This window comes from Terrapene carolina, unplaced genomic scaffold (assembly GCF_002925995.2).
Source record: "Terrapene carolina triunguis isolate 2854851 unplaced genomic scaffold, T_m_triunguis-2.0 Scaffold58, whole genome shotgun sequence".
NCBI classification, from domain to species: Eukaryota; Metazoa; Chordata; order Testudines; family Emydidae; genus Terrapene; species Terrapene triunguis.
Window position 1 is genome coordinate 6,231,748 of NW_020664409.1, and position 23,966 is coordinate 6,255,713.

Here is a 23,966-nt window from a genome sequence, read left to right on the forward strand (position 1 = left end):
GTCATTATCCAAACAAAACACACAAACCCAGATTTTTTCCTGCTAGACTCGCCAGGGGAGTTAGGCATGCGAAGGAAGAAGTAGTGGTGGTGTGGGAAACCCAGGTTTGAATCCCAGCTCTAGAGCAGGGACTGGAACCCAGTCTCTCCCTCCCAGGTGAGTGCCCTAATCACCAGTCTGTTGGCTCTTCTGGGATGGGGGTATCAATATCTCCTGCTGAAGCAGTTTCACTTTGTATAAATAATTAGTCATTAGAGTGGGGACTCGAACCTTGGGTTCTCCCACCTCTCAAGCCACCAGGCCACACAGTCACACACTCACTCTCTCTCTCTCTCTCTCTCTGGCCCAATGACTATTCAAGTATTTTATCAAAATATTTTATTACTTCTGTATATGGCATTGGTGAGAACCGTACTTGAAAACAAGTGGTCTCTTCCTAAAAATATGCCCCAATATAACCACAAGATATTAGACTTGATGCAGGAATTACTGGGTGAAATTCTATGACCTGTGTAACGTAGGCAAGGACAGATGAGCACAATGGTCCTTTCCGGCCCTAAATCTATTAATTTACAAAAACCTTTCTTGAAGTGGAGCTAAGGTTGCTGTCACACAATAGGACCTTCCTATCCCTATACCCTTCTGGAACATAAGACTTAAAAACTCAAATATTAGGAAATATTCACTTAAGGTCTTCTCACATATCCCCCCAAAAATGTTAGTGTGACAAGAAATGCCACCCTCCCCCCCAACAAACATACTTATGCAAGCCAGGGAATCTGCAGTTAAAGTGCTGTTTCATTCATAATGAAACCACACAACCTTAGCTCTAATCCATAAATAGTACGGCTCAGCTAAGGCATCTGCACATTATGGCTGGGAGCCACACTTGACTCACAGCAGGGCAGCTGTTCATTCTGCAGAGTCAAGAACAAAATATTATCTTAAAAACAAAAATGAGTTCGCTTTCAGAGCTTGTTCTCGATGCAAGACACCAGTTCTCACTGCATGTTTTTCCTCTACCTCTGTACAGAAAAGTATAAGACACGTTGTGATTTTAGTAACAGAACCAGAGTTTAAGGCTAGGTGGTCAGATTTTGGGGGGGCTGTGTCTCTGGAACCCCTTAAGCAAACATTCTCAAATTTGTACTATATATTCTACCCTGGCCCATACCAATTTTCAAACAGGTTTGAGTCTGACTGCATGTGTGGTTTTAAGGAGGATTGCAAGTTTGGTTGTAAGCAGAAAACATGTTGCAATGTTATCTATAGTACCACCCTGTAATTCAAGACTTCCTGTCTGGTTTGGTTCTTGTATCTTGGCTGCCTTTGCTAGATGGGGGTAGCATGAATCATGTCAGCCCTGAAGTTCACTAATATTTAAATAGTTTACGTGCTAAAGCATATGCACATTTTAAAAGTACATTTATTAAACTTCATTAGACCTCTACTTGGTCATGCCACAGTGCCGGGGCAGGACTTAGTGCCTTCTCAAGGTCCCTTCCAGTCCTACATTTCTATGATTCTATACTGGGTCTGATATCGCGAAGTCCTGAGAGCCTACCACAAGGTGTTGAAAGCGCATCAATGAGAGTTTAAGAGCATTTAGCACTTTGCAGGAGGCATTCAGAACTTAGCAGGTTCAGGCTCATTATTAGAGTGTTCATTCCTGAACTTCTCCCTTAATTCTAATGGCTGATTAGGATATTTCTCTGCACAGACTCACTCTTTTTGTGTACGATCTCTCATCTCCCTCTAAAATGTAACTTGGGGACTTTATACTGGTAAGCAGTGGGATGGTGTTTTTCTCCCTTTCGTTAAGGTTGTATGTGCAGATCAATATGTTCTAGTCATGTTTCATTTGTTATTAAATTCAAGATATTAAGTACAAAAAAGGCCTTTTAACTATGCACAGGGAATATCATTAATGTAGCTGCCATTAGATAAGGCTTGTATCTTTTAATGTGATAGAAACATCGTTAACAGTTTGTTTTAACATGGGAGTGAGAAGGGAGCCCCAGAACAGAAAGCTCTTCAGCTGACAAATTCTAATGCATTGCTGGGCAGAAGAAATGTGAATGAAGTTTCTTAAATGCAATTCATGAGCTTAGTCAGTCTGTAAATAGCTCAACAAAAACTACTTTGGACAGTAACACTGGGAATGCTATCTGTTTTCATTTCATAGTGACAGGAGTGAGACTGGGGAGGGAAAAGTGGAATAGCAGCTTACTGGCCACAGACAGTAAGTACTGTATATTTCTCCCTCTCAGCACTGCTAAACAATTCAATCTAACTAAAAAGTACACTGCAAGTTATGATGCCAATTCTTGCTCAATAGTGGGAGGCTGCCAATAAAATACAATGAAAGAGACAACAATCCTTTGTAAACGGATGTGTTTAAAGTCTGGAGGAACAAGCATTATGACCATTTGTGCTTAGCAAAATTTGGCATCACAGTTGAAAATATCGTTTGCATTTCAATTCGCACTTTCTAAATCTTGTGTATTTTTAGCGACATTCGTTTTGATGGCTCTATCAGGGGAGCAGTACTCTGCTCAACTGGCAAGAAACAGGCGTGAGAGAGTGGAACGTTACTTTCAATGTCACTAAAAAATGAAAACAAATGTTGTGTCTGCTAGGATAATTGCTTAGTGTATTTCTTATAAAGAGTCAACTCCATAGATGGAGGGGGACTAGTGTTCTATGTAGCACATCCACAAAAATAACATTTTCTAGTCTGTCAAGCCCCAGTAAGATCAGGATGGAGTTAATACCCCCTCATCAAACTGCCTGCAGCAATCAATAGTCCAGCCATTGACGCTGGAACAACACTGTGGCCCATTGACTGACTCCAGCTGGGTCTTACCACAGTGCAGCGCAGAGAACATCTGCTTCAATGCTTTCATAGAAGAAAATCAGCAGAAGTGGTCTTTACTACCTTGTATATACACTTGTGTAAGTCGCTAAGAACTCCCTTCTCCTCCTCCTCCTTCTCGATCTCCTTTTCCTGAGCGAAGAGTCGCCGCCTGCCCGTTTTCAATGGGATATCAACTTCTTTCAACTTGTTACGGAAGCCGTTTTTGTGAACCACACCATTGATGAGTCCATTTTTGGGCTCGAACCGGGGCAAGGAATGGAACTTATAGGCGTTTTCTGAGTGTCCCTCCAAAGGACCTTTCCTCTTCTCTAAGATCTCCTTTTCCAGCAGGACTTCCTTCTCTAGTTTCTTGTGCTCCTCAGAGGAGAGGGAGTCATAGGAGAGCAAGTACTGGCAGTAGGCTTCCTGCAGCTTTGCTAGCCTGTCCTGTGCAGTTCTGGGGATGCGTAGCATATCTGCCAGCTTGTTCCATTTCTTGAGGTCAGTCACTTGCTGCATGCCACCCATTTCATTGATCAGCTGGAAAAAGCAGGCCAAATCTAGCTCACAGCCTCCTGAAGTCCATGTGTGTGGGGTGGTTGGGAGGGAAGAGGGAAACACAGGAAACAGTTAAGAAAATTTTTGGCAGACTGCATTCAACATTTCTTTACTACTTATATAATATCAGATTCTGTTCAGGTGGGACACTCCATTTTCTCAAAATCCTCAGTAATGCAGATACGAAAACAGAATGAAACAGTCAAATATTCAGTGTTTCCATTTTTAAAGTGCCCAAGTTCTGACTAAGATACTCGGATTGCGAAGATTATTTATTAAGTGGATCATATTTTGGTGTTCACACTAACCTTCCCCACAGCTACTTTTGGCCTCCATTTTGGGTTCAGTTGCCACGTCACAAGTTCAAGCCCTAGCTCTGCCTGATTAAGATTGAACACAGGTCTCCTATATTCCAGGTGAATACCCGACCGATACCCAGCTACTCTGAGGGCATGCCTCCCAATCTCTCTTTCTCCCCCTCTCACCACCCTCCCTGAAATTTCATCCACTCAGAAACTTTCCCAGTGAACTTTAGTCAAAACAGTTTCCACAAAAAGTTTTGGTTTTGATGAATCAGCATTTTTGAAAACAAAAAAATTCCCAACCAACCAGCTTTATATAGGCGTAGTGCGGAGTTTTTAAACATTGGTACAACACTTTCAAAATATGAAGCATTATATAAGAGCTAAGTATTACTATTAAAGCATTTTTCTACATTAGTAAACAAAAACAAGGGGAAAACCAGGAGGAAAAACTGAGGAAAATGGAGATTCATATCTCCATAAGCATCACAAACATGTTTCTGTCAACTCAAACAGATGAAATGTGACTGATCTAAAGTAAAAAGCTCCAGATGGGTCCACGGAGTGGCGTCCTCTAGTAATTTAGTAAAGACGGTCATTTGCATTTTACACTGTGTATTAGTTTTAGAAACTGCAAGACCATCAGGAGAATGATTCATTACTTTTGGGAAACTTCAATCAAAGAAAAAAAATAAAGACTATACAAAAGCTTTTAAATTCTAGCATAAAGACAGTCAAATTAATGATAAACTTTCCATCCAAAAATAAAAATTTTAAAGAAAATCTCAGTATCACATTTAGTCAAAGGACAGAATTAATCATCAACAGAAAAAGGTTCACAAACTGACCAAAAAATGCCCATAAATAAGGAGGACAACTGCTATAGGAAAAACTAAAAACACAACATTACGATCATCAACACTGTTCCCAAGTCATCCTTATCTCCTCTTTCCATTCTGAGAAAGTCATGGAAACATGAAGGATTAGCAGTCTTTTAATGTGAATTTAATAGGACTTGGAAACACTACTGTAAAACAGAAAGAAGCATCATCCTTCTAAATGACACCTCCACTGCTGAGATGATAGCTACCTCCTCTCAAACCCAATCAACAGTCTGTCCTGTTCAGATTCCTCTACTATGCCTTTTAGCATAGCATCTGAGCTGTATGTGTGCATCTCCTGCAAATTAGCCATACTGTCTTACAGTATTTCATAGCTGTTCTCAGATTTCTCATCTCCTCCATTCTCTTCCTTGACCGTTTTTCCCTACCCTTCAGCACTTTCCTTTGAGGCAAACTCAGTGACGAGGCTCAGAAGCCTGGAGACACATGGAAAATTTTTGCAAAGTTTATCAAACAGTGCTGCAACTGAGGCAGAACATTTTGGGGGGAGTCCCTTATTAAAATGTTGATAGCGCATCACTGGTTAGATGACAAAAATGCCTGTGCCTAGACCACACGATAGTTTGTACTGGTGCTGAAACAATAGGCAACAATTTTCTAAGTGTTTGACAATGCTCTAGGGTAGGTCAAAGGGCAGAACAAGTATGTCTTATCTAGCAACCATTCCTAGTTAAAGTAGTGCAACTTCCACCCAGGAGGAGAGGGGTGGTGAGAGCAACACCATGGGAGAAAGGAAACAAATTTGAGAGGTTTTTGTTCTGTTACTTTTAATCCTTCACATAAAATAGCACTCAAGCAACACACAGCTTTTTTGCTCATGCACCACTGACAAACAAATGGAAGGTATATGATCTGTATGAAGCTGAGTAACATCTCTTCAATTCTGAAAGATTATGTTAATGGCTCGGTTTCATATTAAATGGCTTTGTAATACAACATCAATATCTGCATGCTCAGTTTAAATCACCAATCTCAAAACACTTCATCACATGCTTAAAAATGTAATGTTCTCAAGCACAACAAGATGGAAGCTACTTCAGAATGTCAGAGCTTGAGTCCTCTCACTGAATAAGTATGCTGTACTACTGTGGGGGCTTTGTAACGCCTGCCCTCGTTAAAGATTGTTAAATGGTTTCAGTTACAACTCCATTTCACATGGTCATTACTTTCTGAAACACTCATTTTTAGGGTGAAACTTCCAGGGCTCATAGCAAATGGCTGAAATTGGAGACTTGGCAAGGGTTACTAAGGACTCTCATCTGACACTTTAAAAAAAAAAATCTTTTGATTTGACAATGTTGGGATTATTTGAAAATTGAAATACTGAGCAAGCTCAGTGAAAAAAATGTAAAAAAAAATCTTGAGGTGTGCATTTAAGGCCACATCTTGGCCCCACTGAAGTCAATGGCAAAACTCAGTGATCTTCAGTGGAAATGGGATTTGGTCCTTACAGCAGGTGTATGCATGTGTGCACACTTGTTATCTCAAAGAATTTAAAATCTCTACTGCTGAAGCCAATCTATTTCTAATCCATGCACTCTGATTACCTTCAGATTTCTCTTCCCCTTCTCCTCAACATTTTGTTTTAATTTTAAACTTAAAATACATAGGAAATTAAATGTGTAAAGATTAACAGTAACACAATCTTAAAGCTGTGAGACCAGATACGCAAGAGCCAGGAAATTTAATCAAAAAGTTAATGTTGCATCAGTAGGTGTTAACGCTGCCATATTGCACATATGTTGTATTTTCCTCTTTCCCTTGCCAATGTAACATGAATTTAATACTCCTTGTTATTAACATACAACCATTACAGATATTAGAAATGCCGAAGGATCAATTAAATTCTGCTAGAGTAATCTTAACTTTTGGAATTCCCTGAACTTTTGAGTATTTGATCTCACAACTTAATATTACAGCAATCCTACTTTTCTTCAGGCATTGTACTGTAGAATACTAATCCTTACTCCTTTTTCTTAAATCCTGTTGAAATATTGTACTGCACATTACAGAGGAGTTCTTGGTTAATATTATAATCTTGCAATGTCTGAATTCTTTTGTTTTCTTGTTTTTTCATGTATTTATGTTGTGAAAACTGAAATAAAGTTTTAACATAGAAAAAATGGTGTGTACACTTGAGGTAGAAAGAAAGAAGTTTTCTTTACACAAAGTAATGTGCAGAGCTGCCTCCCAGGGAATAATGCCTCAACTACAAAAGTAGTGCCTCAAGTTGTACCGTGAAAGGTCTCTGAGTTATAACTTGGTTAGAAGTTACTAAAAAAAGAAGTGTTAAATAAAAATTTGAAGCAACCAAGATAAATGTATTATATTTTCTAGGCTGCTTAGAAAAAGCAGATTTAAAGTAAATTTTCCTAAAGATTCAAATGTTTCCCTTAACTAGCATGTATGTTCTTTACAAGCCATTGTCATCTTTCTATTACTTATGTCATATCTGACAGCAGACCATAAACCAGGAATTCCTTTAAATAAACGATTCTCACTCAGGCATTAGCCATGGCAGCTACCTGCTGGGAGAAATAATGAAACCGCCATTTTGCAATGAACCACATTTTACTGCCTATTCTTGACACTTAATGGTTGTTAAATGTCTGCAGGTCACTAGAAATTTGTGATCTTAAGTGTCTGGATAACCAAACAGAAGTCAGTTCATAGACCTTTTTTTGTTTGGCTGGTTGATTGTTTTTTGCTTGTTTTTTGAAAGAAGGAATTCTGGAGATGGAAAAAGTAAGATTCATTTTCTAGTTTAGCAGCACTACATAAATTGCAACAGAAAACCTCTTTGGAAAACCCCTAAAAACTTCCAATGTAACTTTAGATCAAGAATCTTAATATTTATATTTATTATTTTTATAAGTAAGTTGAAGGGAAAAGAGATGGTCTTGAAATTTGAGTAGAGAGACCTATGAAGCCTTTTGCCCTAGGTAAAATCAATGAAGAATCAGGCAGTATTAATGTGCTTAAGTGAATCAGCATGGAGAAGCCTGCACTGCACCCACCTGCACGGCACCTGGTCTATGAATAAACAGAGGAAAATCTAGCGTCCTGCAGTTTCACAAGGATTCAATTAATCACAAAATCAAATGAAGCACAAAATTTACTGCGCAATGCTTATAAACCGAAGCAAAAGGCCAGCAGGAGCCACAGCCCTTACCGATGAGTGGGAGCTCATCCATGCTAATGCCCTGAGATTTGAGGTGCTTCTTGATGCAGGCCAGCCGCTGCACGTTGGGTCCCCAGCGCCTGCTGAGCTTGTGTATGTGCTGAATCTGTGTCACAAACCGCATTTCATCATTCAGCTTGCACTCAGGTCTCCAGTCTGCAGGAGGAATCACCCTACACATCCCATACTTCTCTACCTGAGCTCGGACTGACTCAATGTATATCAACGGGTCATGGAACTCCTTCGCGGAGGGCCGAAGGATGGGAATCTCATCCATCATTGCCCACCCAGACTTGCTACTACCCTTTTCGTGCTTTCCTGTTGAGTCGTGTGGCTTGTGCAAGGACTCAGTTTGAGAGGTAGAATGATTTTCACAGGAGGCATTTTCAGTTTTACCGTGTGCTTGTTTCCCTGGCGTATTCTTTCCAGCAGTGGCTCTTTTCGGCCTATTTCTTTCCAGAATCTTCTCTGGCACTTCCTTTTTCACATGTCCATTCAGCAAGGGCTTTTCCACTGCTGCCTTTTTGCTTGCAGCTTCTGTCAAGCTGACAACCACTTTCATTTTCTTGCTGGGTGACTGTATTTTGTCTATATGATTTGTCTCTTCCAGCCTCCTCTTAGAATTGCGCAGCCCCTCCCTCAACTGTCTCCCCACCTCCTTAGTGCATGCCTTTTGGTTCAACTTGCCATTGACCTTGACACCATTAACAGCGATATTGTTAGACTTGGACGCTCCAAGGGATAGCACCTGTTTGCGGGTTTTTGCATTGCTACTTTCTGTTTTCCCTGAGATTGTATGGTTAACAGGTGAACTGGGTTTGTGGTGATTTAGTTTGGTTTCCTTGACCAGTTCTTTCTTGGCTTTGGTGTATGTGACGGTTCCCTTTGTCACTGTTGCAGTGTACTTCACAGTTTTGGATGGTGAAGGTCTGACTTCTCTCATCTTTTTGGCACTGGCTGCATTTGCACCTGGAGATGACATTCGAGTGATTCCGTTGACCTTAGAAACCTTGGAAGCCGGAAGTATTGTAGAGGAAGCAGAAGGAAGAAAAGAGAAAACAAAAAGTAAATTAATAAAAGACTATTTTAATGGAGACACCCACAGAGAACCAAATCATGCAGTCCTGACTCCTAATGAGGCTGCAGGATATGGCCCCCTTAGGGCAATCTGCATTTCACAGGTTTCACCCAGAGAAGAGCAGGATCTGGACACTTTTTAAAATAAAACCAGAACTGAAAACAAATAAAGTCAAGCCTGCTCTCAGAGTATGAGGCAGGTACCTCTGCCTTAAGGAGAGGGTCATCTGACTCATGCAGCTCTAGTTAATAACACTACTCCATTCCTTATCTACTGTAAAGTCCTTGATAGCATCATGAGGACAGATGCTTGAGTCTATAACTAAAAAGAACTAACCACTCTCCCGTATCTAAAGTAACTAGTGAGATGGACATGGCTGGTTAACGTCAATGGAAGGTGCACAGAACACCCATCCACTCCTTTACTGATCTGAAATTGATAAATCTACAAATCTGAAATTTATATTCAAAAACACAAACATCTGTTTGTCTATATCTCTGAAACACTATGTACCCGACAGATCAGGATGGCCGTGAAGGATCCAGTCTATCATGTATACTGAGTTTTGGGAGGCACTCTATTAAAATTGTTAATACAGAATAGAAGTTTGTACAGTAGTTCTGATATGTGCAGATACTTGGTTAAGTTTTATATCTGGGCAGTTTTATTTCTATACAGTATATTTTATTGCATCATATTATCCAACTCAAGTGCTTTAAGTTATGCATCTAAACCCAGTTAGGAAACTAAAAGTAACAGCCTAACCATCAGAAGTGCTGAGCATGGACAGCTATCATTGGCTTCCAAGGGAACTTCTGAAAACCAGGTCACTTCTATTTAAGTAACTAAGTTTAGGAAGCCAAGTTTAAACACTGCAGCTTTAAATTCTTAACATCAACTGGGCATCAGCAGTTTATGAGAATCCAAAAAAACAACAACCAAATATCCAAAGTCTGGACCTTCTATATATGTACCGACAATGGATGCTCATACTGTATAACCACGCTTAACCCGAACTCAGTTAATACCTTGCACCTCTATAAATGTCCTTCCAAGGATTTCAAAACCATTTTCAAATATTAAACTTCATAATCCCTCTGCAATAAAGACAAGTATTATTATCCCCATTTTATAGGGTGACCAGATGTCCCGATTTTATAGGGACAGTCCCAATATTTGGGGCTTTGTCTTATATAGACGCCTATTACCCCTCCCCCGTGTCCCGATTTTTCATACTTGCTGTTTGGTCAGCCTACCATTTTATTACTGGATATACTGAGACACAGAAAAGGTTAAATGACCTGCTGAGGTCACACAGCGAAATCGACAGAATGGTAAGGAGAACCTAGGAGTTCTGACTCCCACTCCGCTGCTCTAGCCTCTAGAATACAAGCCCTCCCTCTTAGTTATGTCCCTTTGATTGTACTGTATATATACACATACACTCTCCACACAGTTTCTCTGCTGTTCTCAAGAGCCAGGAGCTGGAATGGTGCCCTTTTAAAACCAGCCAGCATTCTCCTCTTCACATGACTCCAGCCGTTAGAGAAACCAAAGCCCAGCTTCTTCTAAGGAAAACCTGTTTACCGGATGGTTTCAGGTTTCCTTGTGAGCATTTTAGATAAACGGAGGCTTATACTGTATATAAAACTTAACCATTTACAATTAAAAATGCATTTGCGAGCCTGCCCCATGACCTGGGAAGTGCTGAATGCAAGACCTGGGTAACATTCTTTTTGGTTTCTCACTCCCTGGAGCAGCTGTGGCCTGGGAGAGCTGTGGAGGCAGCCCCTGACCGTCAGGATGTACCTTGAGCATCCCCTTCTGGCTTTTTTACGTAGTAGTGACTCTAAAGGAAATCCCAGGCAATCATTTAGGAGGGTAGCTGTGACACATGGCCTCAGAAAAAACAGATGGAGGGAGAACGGAGGGATCGTGACAACTTTGATAAGACACCTAAAATATTCCCCTTCCCAAAGGCAAAAAAGCATTGAACTCTTTTACGAGTTTTAGGCCAGAATTAAAACTGCCAAGATATAAACCCCTGGAAAATTGCATTTACTAGGAAAACTGCAACTTACTGTAACCAGTTAGTGCCATTACAATGCCTCGGCATAGCAAGATAGATAGATCTCTCAGAGCCAGTTATGAAGCTGAAGGGGTTCATCTGACTAATGCTATCTAACCTTCCACCCTACATTATGAGCACAACATTTTAAATCCCGGTTCACCCTACAAAGTTATTTCAAAGAGGGTTCGGTCTGCTTTCAATATTATACCTGTACCAGTGTCTTCTACATTTGAAGATACATTTCTCTTCTAGATTCCCCAGCACTAAGCCAATCCTATAAGGCTAAAGAGAACTTGAGAACTTCCTCTGAACTGTCGTCTTTTTAGATAAGCTACAACTTTATGGTTTTGAGATGTTTCATTTACTCTTCTTGGCCTCCCTCCCAAGAAGCCCACAGCTATCTTCCATACATAGAAAGAGCATGCACCTGGCGTATTTACATACAGAAATATGTATGGACCAGAATAGACCATGCTTCAAACTGTATTAGGCTGCAATAAGGTTCTTCAACGGGAAACAAATGGAACAAACAATTGGAACATTGGCAAATGTGAAATTCTGTTTGGCTAGCACCCACCTACGCTTCCTTTGCCTGTATTTGTCTCTCAGGATCCAACATATGATTGGTACCAAAGAAAACAAAATAATTGTGGTAGGCATTTTCTTACCTTTCTACAGTTGATACGTCTCCCCCCAATAACCGCCAAACCAAACATACACACACTGAGAGTCAGCCTAATAAATTGACCGCACTCCCAGCTGTTCAGGTTCACCACATGGGGTCTAGTGACACAGCTCCATCCCGCGGCAGTGCTTACACTGAGCACATAAGAAAGAAGTCAATTTAATTCAGGTAGTAACAAAGTGTTTGACAATAGCCTTCAACACTCGTTAAAGTTTTGTGCTAACAGTGAAACCAGGCATACCAATACACTTGTCTCTAGTTTTCAGCTACCCTCTCAGTTTTAGTTGATATATATATTTGGCTTCACACCACTCTCGTTCATGGTACCGACCAAAGTACTCTCCTAACACATGAAATTTTGTTAGCTCTTTTAATGTTAAACTGTATGGGGCCATCACAGTTTTGCAGCAATATCTTTTGGTCTTCACAGAGGAGCCATCAATGGATGCAGAATCCTTCAGGATTCCATAGTGCAGGTGTTCTCAAACTGGGGGTCAGGACCCCCTCAGGGGGTCACGAGGTTATTACGTGGGGGGAGGGGGGAGCGAGCTGTCAGCCTCCACCCCAAATCCCACTTTGCCTCCAGCATTTATAATGGTGTTAATATATAAAAAGTGTTTTTAATTTATAAAGGGGGTCGCACTCAGAGGCTTGCTATGTGAAAGGGGTCACCGGGACAAAAGTTTGAGAACCACTGCCGTAGTGTTTCTCCTCACTTTTTTTAAAATTATTAAAGAGTTTAAGTATTCCTTCAAGACTGTTTGTTAGATTTGCATTGGTTTACACATGACTCTACACAGCACCTAGGATCAATCCTCTCTCTCTCTCTCTCTCTCTCACACACACACACACACACACAGCTTATTAGGAAAAAAACTATAATTGTTTGTTCCATAAGATGTCAAGCTTTCTCATTTGCTTATTCATTCATTTGCATTGGTACATAGTTGGGAGTTTTGCAGAGCTAAATTATCCTATTAGACCAACAGAGGGCCCTACTGAACTAGATTTCCTCTCCCCACAATTCCTTTGGAGTTGAGGGGAGGGGGTTGGGGGAAGATAGCAAGGCAGAGAGAGTGCAATTGACAAGAGCAACTGCACACCAGAGAGAGAGAGAGAGAGAAAGAGAAACATCTGTGGGTCTATGATGCTCTCTACCTTTGTTTCCTATAGGACAACTAACCCCCTCATCATCCCCTGCTGTCACCACCAGCAAAAACATGCTGAAAATAGAATGGTCCTGTGGCTGGCACTCGAATGAAACAACTCTCCTCTTTTTGGAAAGCACTAAAGAATTCAACAAAGATTCACCAGAAGCAGAAATTTAATGCTGTCCCCACTAACTGCAAGGTTAATGTTTTGCAACCAGTTAAATCACTGTATATGAGTAACCAGCCCTTTTACAATAGCTCAGCTAGTAACAGTCAAGTTATCAACAGATTCATAAAAATAGGGAGCCAGTTTTTTTCTAGTATTGGGTTGTGGATGAAAATTAAAGGTTTTTTTACTGATTTAATTTTAAGCTTACAAAAACTGTCAACTTTGAGCCCCTTCTATTTTCTTGAGTTTTAAGATGATCACTATATTTGAGGCAGATTACTTTATGTTTCCATAGCACTATGAACAGTAAAGGAATATATAAGGATCATTTTTAGCATTTGTGTCTTCCTTACTGTAGCATGACAAAGAGTCTAATATTGTGAATGCACACAACTGCCCAAGTTAAATTAAAAAAAAAAAAAAATCTTGAATCCTGGAGGAAGTTATTCCACATATATTCCCTAAATAGCATAGGCTAAATAGAAAAAAGTGAAATACAAATCTGCTGTTCGGCAATCTCGGAATCAGAGTTACTTTCCCCAATAACAGTGTACTTTAGGAATAGCTGACACTATTGTTAATTTAGTTTTATACTGCAACTTTAAAGTATTTCACGGGTACATATGCCAAAATCCCTATTAGAGAAAGACAGAAAGAAAGAATTTCCTGATCAGAATCCTATAGTGCTCAAACTCTGTACTATACAAATCTGATTTTAGCTATGATTATTGTGGTTCAAAAACAAATGCTATTCATATATTACAAAAGGTATACTATAACCACAAAATATTAACTAGATGTTTGTATTGTACAAAGATTAAATATGTCAGTATGTATCTAGTTCGTACAGCTATTATCCAGTTTTGATAAGTATTCAAGTGTTCATTCAGAGCAAGTAAGATCAAAGCTTAAAAACATATTCAAAATTGAAATATGTATCTTATACAGCACATTTAGAGATCATCTCTTAGCTTTTCTTTTATTATTTATATATAGCATTAGATATGCATGGTGCTATGCAAAAAGATAAAGACTAAGCCTGCCCCAAAGAAATTATAAGCTAAATTAATGTAAAAATAGGAGGATATGACGGCACAGGAGCTCAGGTGTGGTATATGTGTGCATGTGGGGGGGAAGGTGGTACGAGTGGCAGAGCAAGAAGATGAGGGTGAACACAAAATGACCATACAGTTGGTTTGCAGCATAACTCAAGCATCTTAAAGGTTGCAACAGCACATTTCGTTTTAATACACACAAACACTATAGCTTACGCCTTGAAGCAGTGAGCTTTGAAAAGGGACTTAGGTGGAGAGGAGTACAGAGTCGTTATAGATAGCCACATGGAAGAAGGCAAAGGACACAAAGGGGCATTCAGTCAAGAAGCATGTGATGAGCAAAAAATGTGATGGGGAGGAACAGGAGCAGAGGTAGAAGGGACATTATTGTGGAGATCCTTGAAAGCAATAATGTGGAACTTGAATTTGGTTCAGGAGGCAAAAGGGAACCGGTGGAGGCATTTTAAGAGGGACTGAAACATTATCATAGCATTGCACTAAGCAGGTATTTTCTTGGCACTGGATAGAGTGTTTTGCCTTCTGCTATTTTCAGTATCTAATGGCCCAACCTAGCAGGTGCCAGACAGTTTTCATAGAAAACCAAATGTGAATACCCTACGTACACCCTCGTGTGATGAGAAGCTGTGGTAATAATGTGTATTGTATTGCAATGAGGGGCTGTCCATTTATGTAATGTTTTTTTTTCTCTCTCTCTCACTTCTCTCTCACTCAAAGTCAACTCCCTGTTTTTCTTCATACCACACATTAAAGATTCCAAAGTTACCTCAGTGGGGGCTGGCATACTGGGGTTAGCACTTTATGAGCACGTGCATCGTATGTGCCCAAATGAGAGTACAACACATTACCTGTTTCCTTAAGTCCTGAGCCGATCTATGAAGAGGGTGGTGGTTGTTAGCAGTGAGCCCTTTCGTTGAGGAGCCAGTATTTGTAGTAGGATGGTGATTAGCAGCAGCCTGGTCTTTTCGGCTCTCAGCCCTGTGTTCACTGTTCCTCTCCTTCCCCGATGTGGTCTCTTTGCTTCTGTGTTTATGGGTAGTTTCTTTCTCCTTCGTTGATTTGCTGGACCCATTGAAGACTGGAAAGTGAGAAGGGAAAGCAGTGGAGAGAGGGGGGTTGGGTGTGAGAAAAAAAGAAAATATATTTGAAACCAGCTTCTTCATTTAAAAAGCTTAAAAAAAAACCTTAAGCTGCTGTCAGCATTAGATGTTTAGTAGGTGCCTCGTTATATACAAATCAAAATAAAGACATAAATAAAAAACTGGAGGGACTACCAGGTTACATTTTGTGTACCTATAAAAACAGATTTCCTGAAAACAGCCAGGACCTTAAATTATCAAAAACAGACAGAATTTAACATTTAAATTAACATTCACCAGGTATATTCCTGTTTTCATTGTCTGAACAAATACAGACCAGCAAATTTCATGTTTATTTATAGTTAGGGTGACCAGACGTCCTGTTTTTAAAGGGACAGTCCCATATTTAAGTCCTCCTGCAGGTGTCCTGACTTTTTCTTAAAAACGGGCAAATTGTTCCGTATTTTCTGTCCCTCCCCCCCATCAGTAAAGGCGGGGAGAGGGGGTGCGCTAAGCTCCCGGGGCAGGGGCTTAGCACCCACTTCTCACACAGACAGACAGACACCCGCCTTGCATCCTGCCCCCGGGGAGCGCGAGACTGCTCCCTCCCCTGCTGCGCCACTTCTCTGGCTGGGTTTGCTGAAGCCCTTCAGTCAGGTTTCCTGGGCCCTGGTGCACAATGCATCCTTAGTAGGATTGCCAGTTTTGGTTGGATGTATTCCTGGAGGTTTCATCCCATGACAATCTTTAATTCCTGGAGACTTCAGGGCAATCCTGGAGGGTTGGCAATCCTAATTCTTAGGGTTTAACCCCTTTCTGCCTGTGCTGGGTTATGTCGGTGGCCAGCAGCAGCCGGGAGGTGTTACCTGCCTTTCGTTACTGTGCGGGCAGGAAGTGACAAGCTGCGCGCGGGGGGGGGGGTTGGGCAGGAGAAGAGATGGAGGAAGAATGAGTTTTGGCAAGACACAGGCCAGGTCATTTCCCCACCCCACAGCTGGAAGCAGCTCCTGTCCCTTTGCTCCCGCACAGGGCAGAAAGGCTGCTACTGGCCACATTCTGGTGTGAACTCTGGCAGAAATCTGGAGGGGGGGGCATATGACACCGTGTGCCCCAGCACATGTTGCCTCGAGAAAACATGACACCAGGTACCAGGAGAGGCGGGTCCGTCCCGGGGGCCCAGCCAGGCATGCAGGGCAGAGTCTGTCGGCCACACCCCCCCGCCCCTATGAGAGAGGAGTAAGGGTGTGTGTCGCCTCTCCCACTGTGTGTGGGGGGAGTGTCACCATTCCCCATGTGACCCCTATAGTCTTAAAGATAAGAAGGTAAATAAAAGGGACTCCGTCAACTAGATGTTAATTTGAACGTTTGTACTGCATAGTTCTGATTGATTGCCGTAGAACTCGCTTGTATACGAGTAATTTTACCAGGTGTCCAATATTCAACATAGAGAAAGATGGTCATCCTATTTATAGTCCGTTTCTAATCAGTTTTCTGGAGTTACACTGTTGGGATTACAAACACTACAGGAGAATGGTGTTGCTTTAAAAATAATTGTTTCCACTGGAATTTTTAAAAATTATGGAAGTGTTCCTTTGGAGAATATTCTAGTAACCAAACAACAAAAAAGTCTGTTGACCCAAACTGATTCAACAATTTCCCTTTAAGGTGTTTTCTTAGAGCAAACGTGCTGCAAATAAAAAAGATTCCTTGATTAAGAAAGAAAAGGAACTAATGAGATGAGAAAATTAATTACTTTAACAAAAAGATACTATTTTGAACATATTTTATAAGAGATTCCGGGCAGACACCCCTAACTACTAGTGTTATCTGTTTGAAACACTTGCTTATGTGAATTAAATGAAATGCTTCTCCTAAAATGAAAGTTGCACTACAGCTTTTTCTCCTCAGTACACATGACGCACGCTTGCAATGCTTTCCATTAGATCCAGGACGGGGATTTCAGATCCACCTACACACGTTCTCTATTACTTTAAACAACAAAAACACACCCTTAGTGGACAGAACGATGTGCTTCTAGATCTAGATTGCCTCAATGCTGACTGCTTTCCCTCCCCCGCCCACAGCACATGTTCAATGTGTCACGAATTGAGTGGTTATTTGGATTATTTACCAGGTTGGGTTGTGGTGGTAACATTTAAGAAGATGAATGTAAAAGTTTGAGGTCAGCTGGGTAACTTCATTCTTACATCCCCTGCACCTCCCATTTCCTGGGGCACCGAGCAAGTGGAAACTACTGTTTTACCAAAAAATATTGATGATCTCAGGATTAACAGCATCAGACTGAGACGCACAAGATCTGAGATGAAATCCTGCTGCCACTGAAGTCACTGCAAGTTTTGTCACTGACTTTGATGGAGCCAAGATTTCACCCCTGGTTTCTATTCCCAGCTCTGCCACAAACTTCCTGTGTGACTTTGGGCGAGTCCCCTAGACTCTGTGCCTCAATCTCCCAATTTGTTAAATGGGGGTGATAATACATCCCTTTCTCTTAGGAGTTGTCAGGAGGATAAATTTATTCTTACTTGTAATGAGCTCTAAGATCAGATGGAAGGCACTATAAAAACGCTACATATTATTAAGCAAAGAGGATTTAGCAAAAATAGTGTTTTTTTTTAAATAAGATGCACTACACACACGATGAATTTTTAACTTTGTTAAACATGTATTTCCTCACTGGACGCAAGTGCATTTTTACTCAGTGGGAACAAACTGGGTTTACTGCATAAATAGTTCTGCATACACAGAACCATAAGTCAAAGGATAAGTTTTCTGTATCCCGTTGCCATTTTATATCTGCAAATTACTAAACAAAAAACATAGCCAAAAAGTCAAATTGTGTGTGTGTGTATATGTATATACACACACACAATATATATATATATATAAAGCGTGAACAAGAGACAAAGTATATTTTGTACTCAACAGATCATTAATTTTAAGTGTCGTGGGAACCCTGCCAGTTTTACCCTTCTGAGTAATTATCTTTTGTCTTAATTTGTAAGATTCTTGAAAGCGGGAGAGGGAGAAGTAGGAGAGAGGAAAAATATATTCATTCTCACAGGAAAAGCTTAAGCCCTGAAAACATAATAGAAAAAAGAGAAAACTGGATGCAAAGCAGTTCTAGTCATACCGTCCCTAATTAAAACAATAATTGGTATCAGCCTCTTTAAAGATCACTATTCATTTCTTTGAACAACACTTAGAACTGGTATTGTGCCCATATATAAAAACACTACTCTAATAATGAGTACAAGTAAATATACATATTTGTATACAAACCTCTCAAAGTTAAATTAGGCTTTAACGCTACAAAAAAATCAAGCATTTACAGTAAACATAAAAATTCTCATTCTGATCTCACCCAAGTGAAAGTGAGAAGTAAATCCATTCAAGTTAATGCAGTTACACCAGTGTGAATCAACATAAATGAAATCGGACTCAGGCCTGAAGTGGTGACAAAAGGTCATTTCTATGAAATTACAAAAGTATCACCATATGAGAAAAATAATTAAAGGGGAAAATCATATTGTCAAAGTGTCTTTGACTAGAAGAAAGCAACATGCACTTGCCTAAGAAAAAGAAAACTGAAATACTATTGAGACTAAATCTGATTTAAAACAAGCCAGCTACTAATTCCTGGTATCTGGCTGGCTGTTTTGAGAAAGTAGGAAGGTCACACCTTTATAGCTTATCTAAACAAAACTGAATATACATATTTATTCATTACAGTGACAGTGTTTGCCGTCCCAGAAATACTCTCATCTGCCTGCTAGCCAAATTTCTACTTTTCTTATAGCAGTTTTCTTACTAAGTGTACTCCCAACTGAAAGGATGGAAGAAAAAGGTTTCAGTCTTGAAGTTATTTTCTAAAAAGACAATTAAAAGGAAAAAACCTTTTGGAGGCTTTAATTATTATGCTACTATAAGCAAGCAGGTCTGTTCTCCTAAAAGAGACTTTTAACTAAAGGCAAGTAAGAGAGAGAACTATCCCCAAGCAATAATAAAAACCTCTATAGGCAAATTATTAATGCATATAATTTCAAACAAGATGGTTCAGAACCATTTAATCTGATGTATCTGTGAACACCTATACTCAGAATACTGTTTCCTTAAAGCAGTTTGAGAAACATATGGAGTGCATGCAACTCCCTGCTCTAAGTCAGTGGTGATGACCAAATGTGCGAAGGAAACAGAACCCTTAACTCAAGCCTTGTCTATACTGGGGTTTTTAAGCCATTGGTATAGTTGCACCGGTGGAGGCTTAGGGTACATGATTTTCACCAGCACAGCTTCCCCTGGTTCAGCTCTCGTGTTTGTATTCTGAGCATAGGTAGTCACAGAAAGGTTCAGATACGATGACTTTTGGCTGTTGTGTTTGAAACCTGACCCACTACAAATTGCACTGCACTGGTGTAAACTGTGTCCACACTTGGGGTTTGACTGGTACCACTACAATGGTGGCTCAAAACCCCATTACAGGTAAGGCCTCGGTTCTTCTCAGTACTAGAGATAAATTACATTTGAGAAAGAAATTGCCACTTACTGAGTTTTAAAAATTTACTGCACTTTTCGCAACACTTTTTCTAAGAAAAGTCCTTAAAAACTAACACATACCCAAGTTTGCTAAGCCATGTCCAGCACCAGAGCTGCTTTGTACTGTATATGATGATAGCTAAACTCAGTCTTATAAATATTTAAAACACTAACTAGTTAGGTTCAAGCTACAGCTGGCTCTGTGTATAGAGCCTTCCCTCACAAACACTCCTTGGGCTTATCCTACCCTATTTATATTTATATTACACTTGAGATACCGTATGAATGTATTGGAAAGATTGGTGGGAAACCTATGTGTGGCAGATTTTCTTATGCACTGGTATTTTGAGGATAAGGCAAGGTACAGCAGAGCCTGTGCTGCATTAATAAAATGAATCTACACATTAATAAAATTGTATTTAATAAATAATAATTATATATATAAAAAATCAGGAGGGGAAGAGGGGTAAAAAGGAGAAGTTTTATTTTGGAGAGGAAAAGGGAACCTCCGCAATTTCCTGAACATGAGCTAGATATTCAGATGCACGCCTCATGTCGTTACATACATCTCTCCCCAAACACGATGATAATACATATCAATTGACTGCCTGGTATTAATTCTGCATTATTATACAAAGACCTCTCTCTCTCTTGCAGAAATTCATTTTTAACTCAGTGTGTCTGAAAACATTCATTTGGCTCCCAAACAGCCTTAAAGGACCAAACAATTTTAAAAGGTTTTTCCCTCCTGCATGAACTAGAGATGTGGGCTATTCACCCAAATCTGACTATTTAAAATAAAATTTCACCTGTTTTCTTTAGGTGCCATATATCTTCAGAGTTGTACTGAGCATTTCTTACAAACTCACTTTCTGACCCCACAAATTCTTCTATGTCGGTTTGAGGAGGTACTTACTACATCATCGGGTGCTAAACTGAATAAAATAGGATGGCATTGTTGTTCATGTATCTCAACCCTAGCTCAACTTTATCTAAATTGTAGGTGTACAACTCCATGGTAAGATTTCTTGCTGCATTCTACAGGTTAAAAGGCAGTTGTAGTGGATTATGCTGTAAGTTTCTTGCAGCCAATTATGTCGTTTAAAACTATGTGTAAACAAGTATGTGGTGGGGGAGAGGGAGGAATGTTAATGATGTAAAATATTTTTGTTTTTCAAACCTTCAAAGCTAAAATGCAGAGTTTTGTCCTATTCTAGCACCTATCTCACTATTCAACTCACCTATCTATCATGACCAACAGATGTCTAAAGGGTCTCTCATCGAGCAGTGAGTCCATATAACATTAGCCCATGTGAGGTAACAAGTCTTTCACTCAGATTTTAATTCCATTCTTTTTCAGTTTCAGGCTCCCCTATTTCTTTCTTCAGGTCATGAGGCTTTTCAGTAGCTGAGATACAAGAGTCCCAAACTGTGGTGTCTAATTTGCATATTTAGATATGCAAATTACTGCAGAACTGGTAATTTTCATGTTACAAATATTTTTGCAGAAAAATTACATGTGCAAAAATATGTTTATTGCAACAATTACTGGTTCTATGATATTTCAACAAAAGGCTGCAAATCGCACAAATAAGTGGCAACTCACCAGGTGCCATATATCTTCAGAGTTGTACTGGGGGGGAGGGATAGATCAGTGGTTTGAGCATTGGCCTGCTAAACCCAGGGTTGTGAGTTCAATCCTTGAGGGAGCCATTTGGGGATTTAGTTGGGGATTGGTCCTGCTTTGAGCAGGGGGTTGGACTAGATGACCTCCGGAGGTCCCTTCCAACCCTGATATTCTAGGATTCTCACTTTCTAGGCTAGCACCATGCCTCTAAAATATTCTTGTTCTATACTGGGGAAAACAGATATGTTTCTATGGTTTTTTTTCCTTGCCAAGACAAATCCAATTGGATGTGATAGTCGTTGTACCTAGGGTGATCAGAAAACAAGTGTGAAAAATCGGGATTTGGGGGGGGGGGGGGGGGGGGGGAGAATAGGCACCTATACAAGACAAAGCCCCAAATATCAGGACTGTCCCTATAAAATCAGGACATCTGGTCACCCTAGTTGTACCTCATGCATATACCCCAAAATATCAAATTCAGTGCAGAACAAAACTGTAGCATAATTTACATTCAACCACACATTCAGGATTCCCATGCAAACATTCAGAAACACTGACATTCACAAGTGATGCTACTTATGGCGTAGCTCACAGGACACTGTGCGATGCGTTGAAATGAAGAACAATAAGCACCCCCTGATCTCTTACAGGGAATTTGTTACTACGAGTCTATATGTACTGAGAATCGTTTTGCTCTTTCCTCTTTTTTTTTTTTAAATAAAGAAGCAGGATGCCCTAAAATCCAACATAGTATTTGCAGTGATGTCTCCTTGCTTTATCTGAAGGCCCAATCTACATTAAGAGTAAAAATGTATTTGCCAGAAAGGTTTTTAAATGTGACCCTTCCAAGAATAGGTTTTTTCCCCTCTGCCCAAAAGCCCTAATAGTAAAAGTTTTACAAACCATGTTCTAGACACATTTCAGAACATGGTTTATAACTGATTCGGATACTGTTAGGCCCAGTTTGCACTGGCCAAGGAAAAAAGAAAAGTTGAGCTTGGATGACTGAAGCATATTGAGAGCAAAAGTGACCTTCTCAGATAAGGTAGCGCCACATTCACAGTTCTCTCAGTTCTTGACAATTTTTTTAAGTTGATGTCAGAAAAACGGAATCCTGAAATCTTCACATTTGAAGAAATTAGTCAATTGCTACTTTAAGCTTCTTAGTCTGCTACAAGAGAATTCTTGTGATTCTCCCATTTTGGGGACTTTGCAGACATTTTAAACACATTGCACATCTAGGCACTGGCAATTATGGAGGTATGTGCTCAAGGTCAAAATGAGTGAATGGTTCAGCTGAGATTAAAATCCAGTCTCCAGAACTTCTGTTCTAACCACTGCAACACAGAGACTCCTCTGTTTTCCATAAATTAATGCTGAAATTCACCACAAAATTCTATAATATGTATCAGGAAGCTTGAAGTTAAAAGGCAAACCACATGATTTTAAAAGAATAGAAAGACCATTGATGCACATTCTATACATCTATTTCAACCATTTAAAAATACTATAACAGCAAGAGTGATTTTTTTTATTCTCGCTAAAGGTTCATCTGGTCTCTTAGCTGGTAAGATAGTCTTTGAAGTCAGCTGCAGAGTGGAAACCAAGTGATTCAATTGATTAGTTTCTAGCTTTCACCATTTTAACCCTTAGTGTGAATCCTAAAGCAATTAAAATCACTCTGACTGGGAGCTCAATGCCACATTTAGCTTTAGGGCTTACTCAAAACATTTCCCCCCCCCCCACCCCCCACAAAGATCCACACAATGGAGGGGGAAAAGTCATTGGTATTTGTTGTTGTTCAATTTGGTAGAAATTTTACAAACTACATGTAGCACTTGTTTGTGCTTTAGTCCATGAGCATGCTATTTACAAGAATTATCACTTTTATTCTATGTTACTGTTCACAAGAAACTACAAATTCTCTCCTTTAGAGGAAATGCTGCTAAACTCATATTAACCAATCTGCTCTTTTGTCTGGCTCATCTTGCTTGCAACACATTCGAAAATAAATTAAAAAGCAAAATTATTTGAAGTTCCCATAAACAATACTAAGACAAACTATATCTGGTGTGTATGGTGACAAATTACTCCACAAGATACACCTGAAACTGTACAAAGGACTCCTTTCAAACAAATATTAATGTCTGACCAAGAGAAAAAGCCAGCAAAAGACTCTGCTATCACCATCCAAGTCTTTAACAGGGGCTGCTGCAAACTCATTTTAACATCTGCTAGACTCTCCCCTCATCAGTTGCAATGTGGCAATGAAGTGGTACCAATTTTTAAAAGCACAGCTCCACCATTTTCCCTCGTGGCAACTGCACCAATCTCTCAGAAAACAGTTTAACCACAAAATTATTGCTGCCTGCACTTTGATATTGCGTCAGGGACAATGCCTATCACACTACTGCATATTTCTCTCTCCACTCTAGCACCAAGGTTTGGGGGGGAGGTGGAGGGAGCAAACACTTATCTCCCTATACATTCTCCTACTCTATATCATAGCTAGATATTCACAGTGTGATAGAAATACCATGAAAGTGGGAATATAACAATACATGTAATAGTGCAGCAGGGTAAGAGGAGAGAAGCCAATTTACTCATTCCTCTAATATGAGTAAAACTAATTCACATGTATGAAAGTTTCTAATGTGTGTGTATTTTCTACTTAGGCAA

The 23,966-nt window shown here is 39.9% G+C and overlaps 1 protein-coding gene across 2 annotated transcripts in view; it reads right to left on the reverse strand.

Annotated features, from left to right (window-relative positions):
* JARID2 (jumonji and AT-rich interaction domain containing 2) overlaps positions 1–23,966 on the reverse strand; it is a 295,836-nt gene that overhangs the window by 33,759 nt on the left and 238,111 nt on the right. For both annotated transcript variants that reach the window (XM_026660367.2, XM_026660359.2), the window contains exons 6-8: positions 14,876–15,105; positions 7,792–8,809; positions 2,939–3,432 (exon numbers count right to left, since the gene is read on the reverse strand). In XM_026660367.2, coding sequence (XP_026516152.1) covers positions 2,939–3,432; positions 7,792–8,809; positions 14,876–15,105 — 1,742 coding nt within the window. The remainder of the gene's footprint in view (positions 1–2,938; positions 3,433–7,791; positions 8,810–14,875; positions 15,106–23,966) is intronic.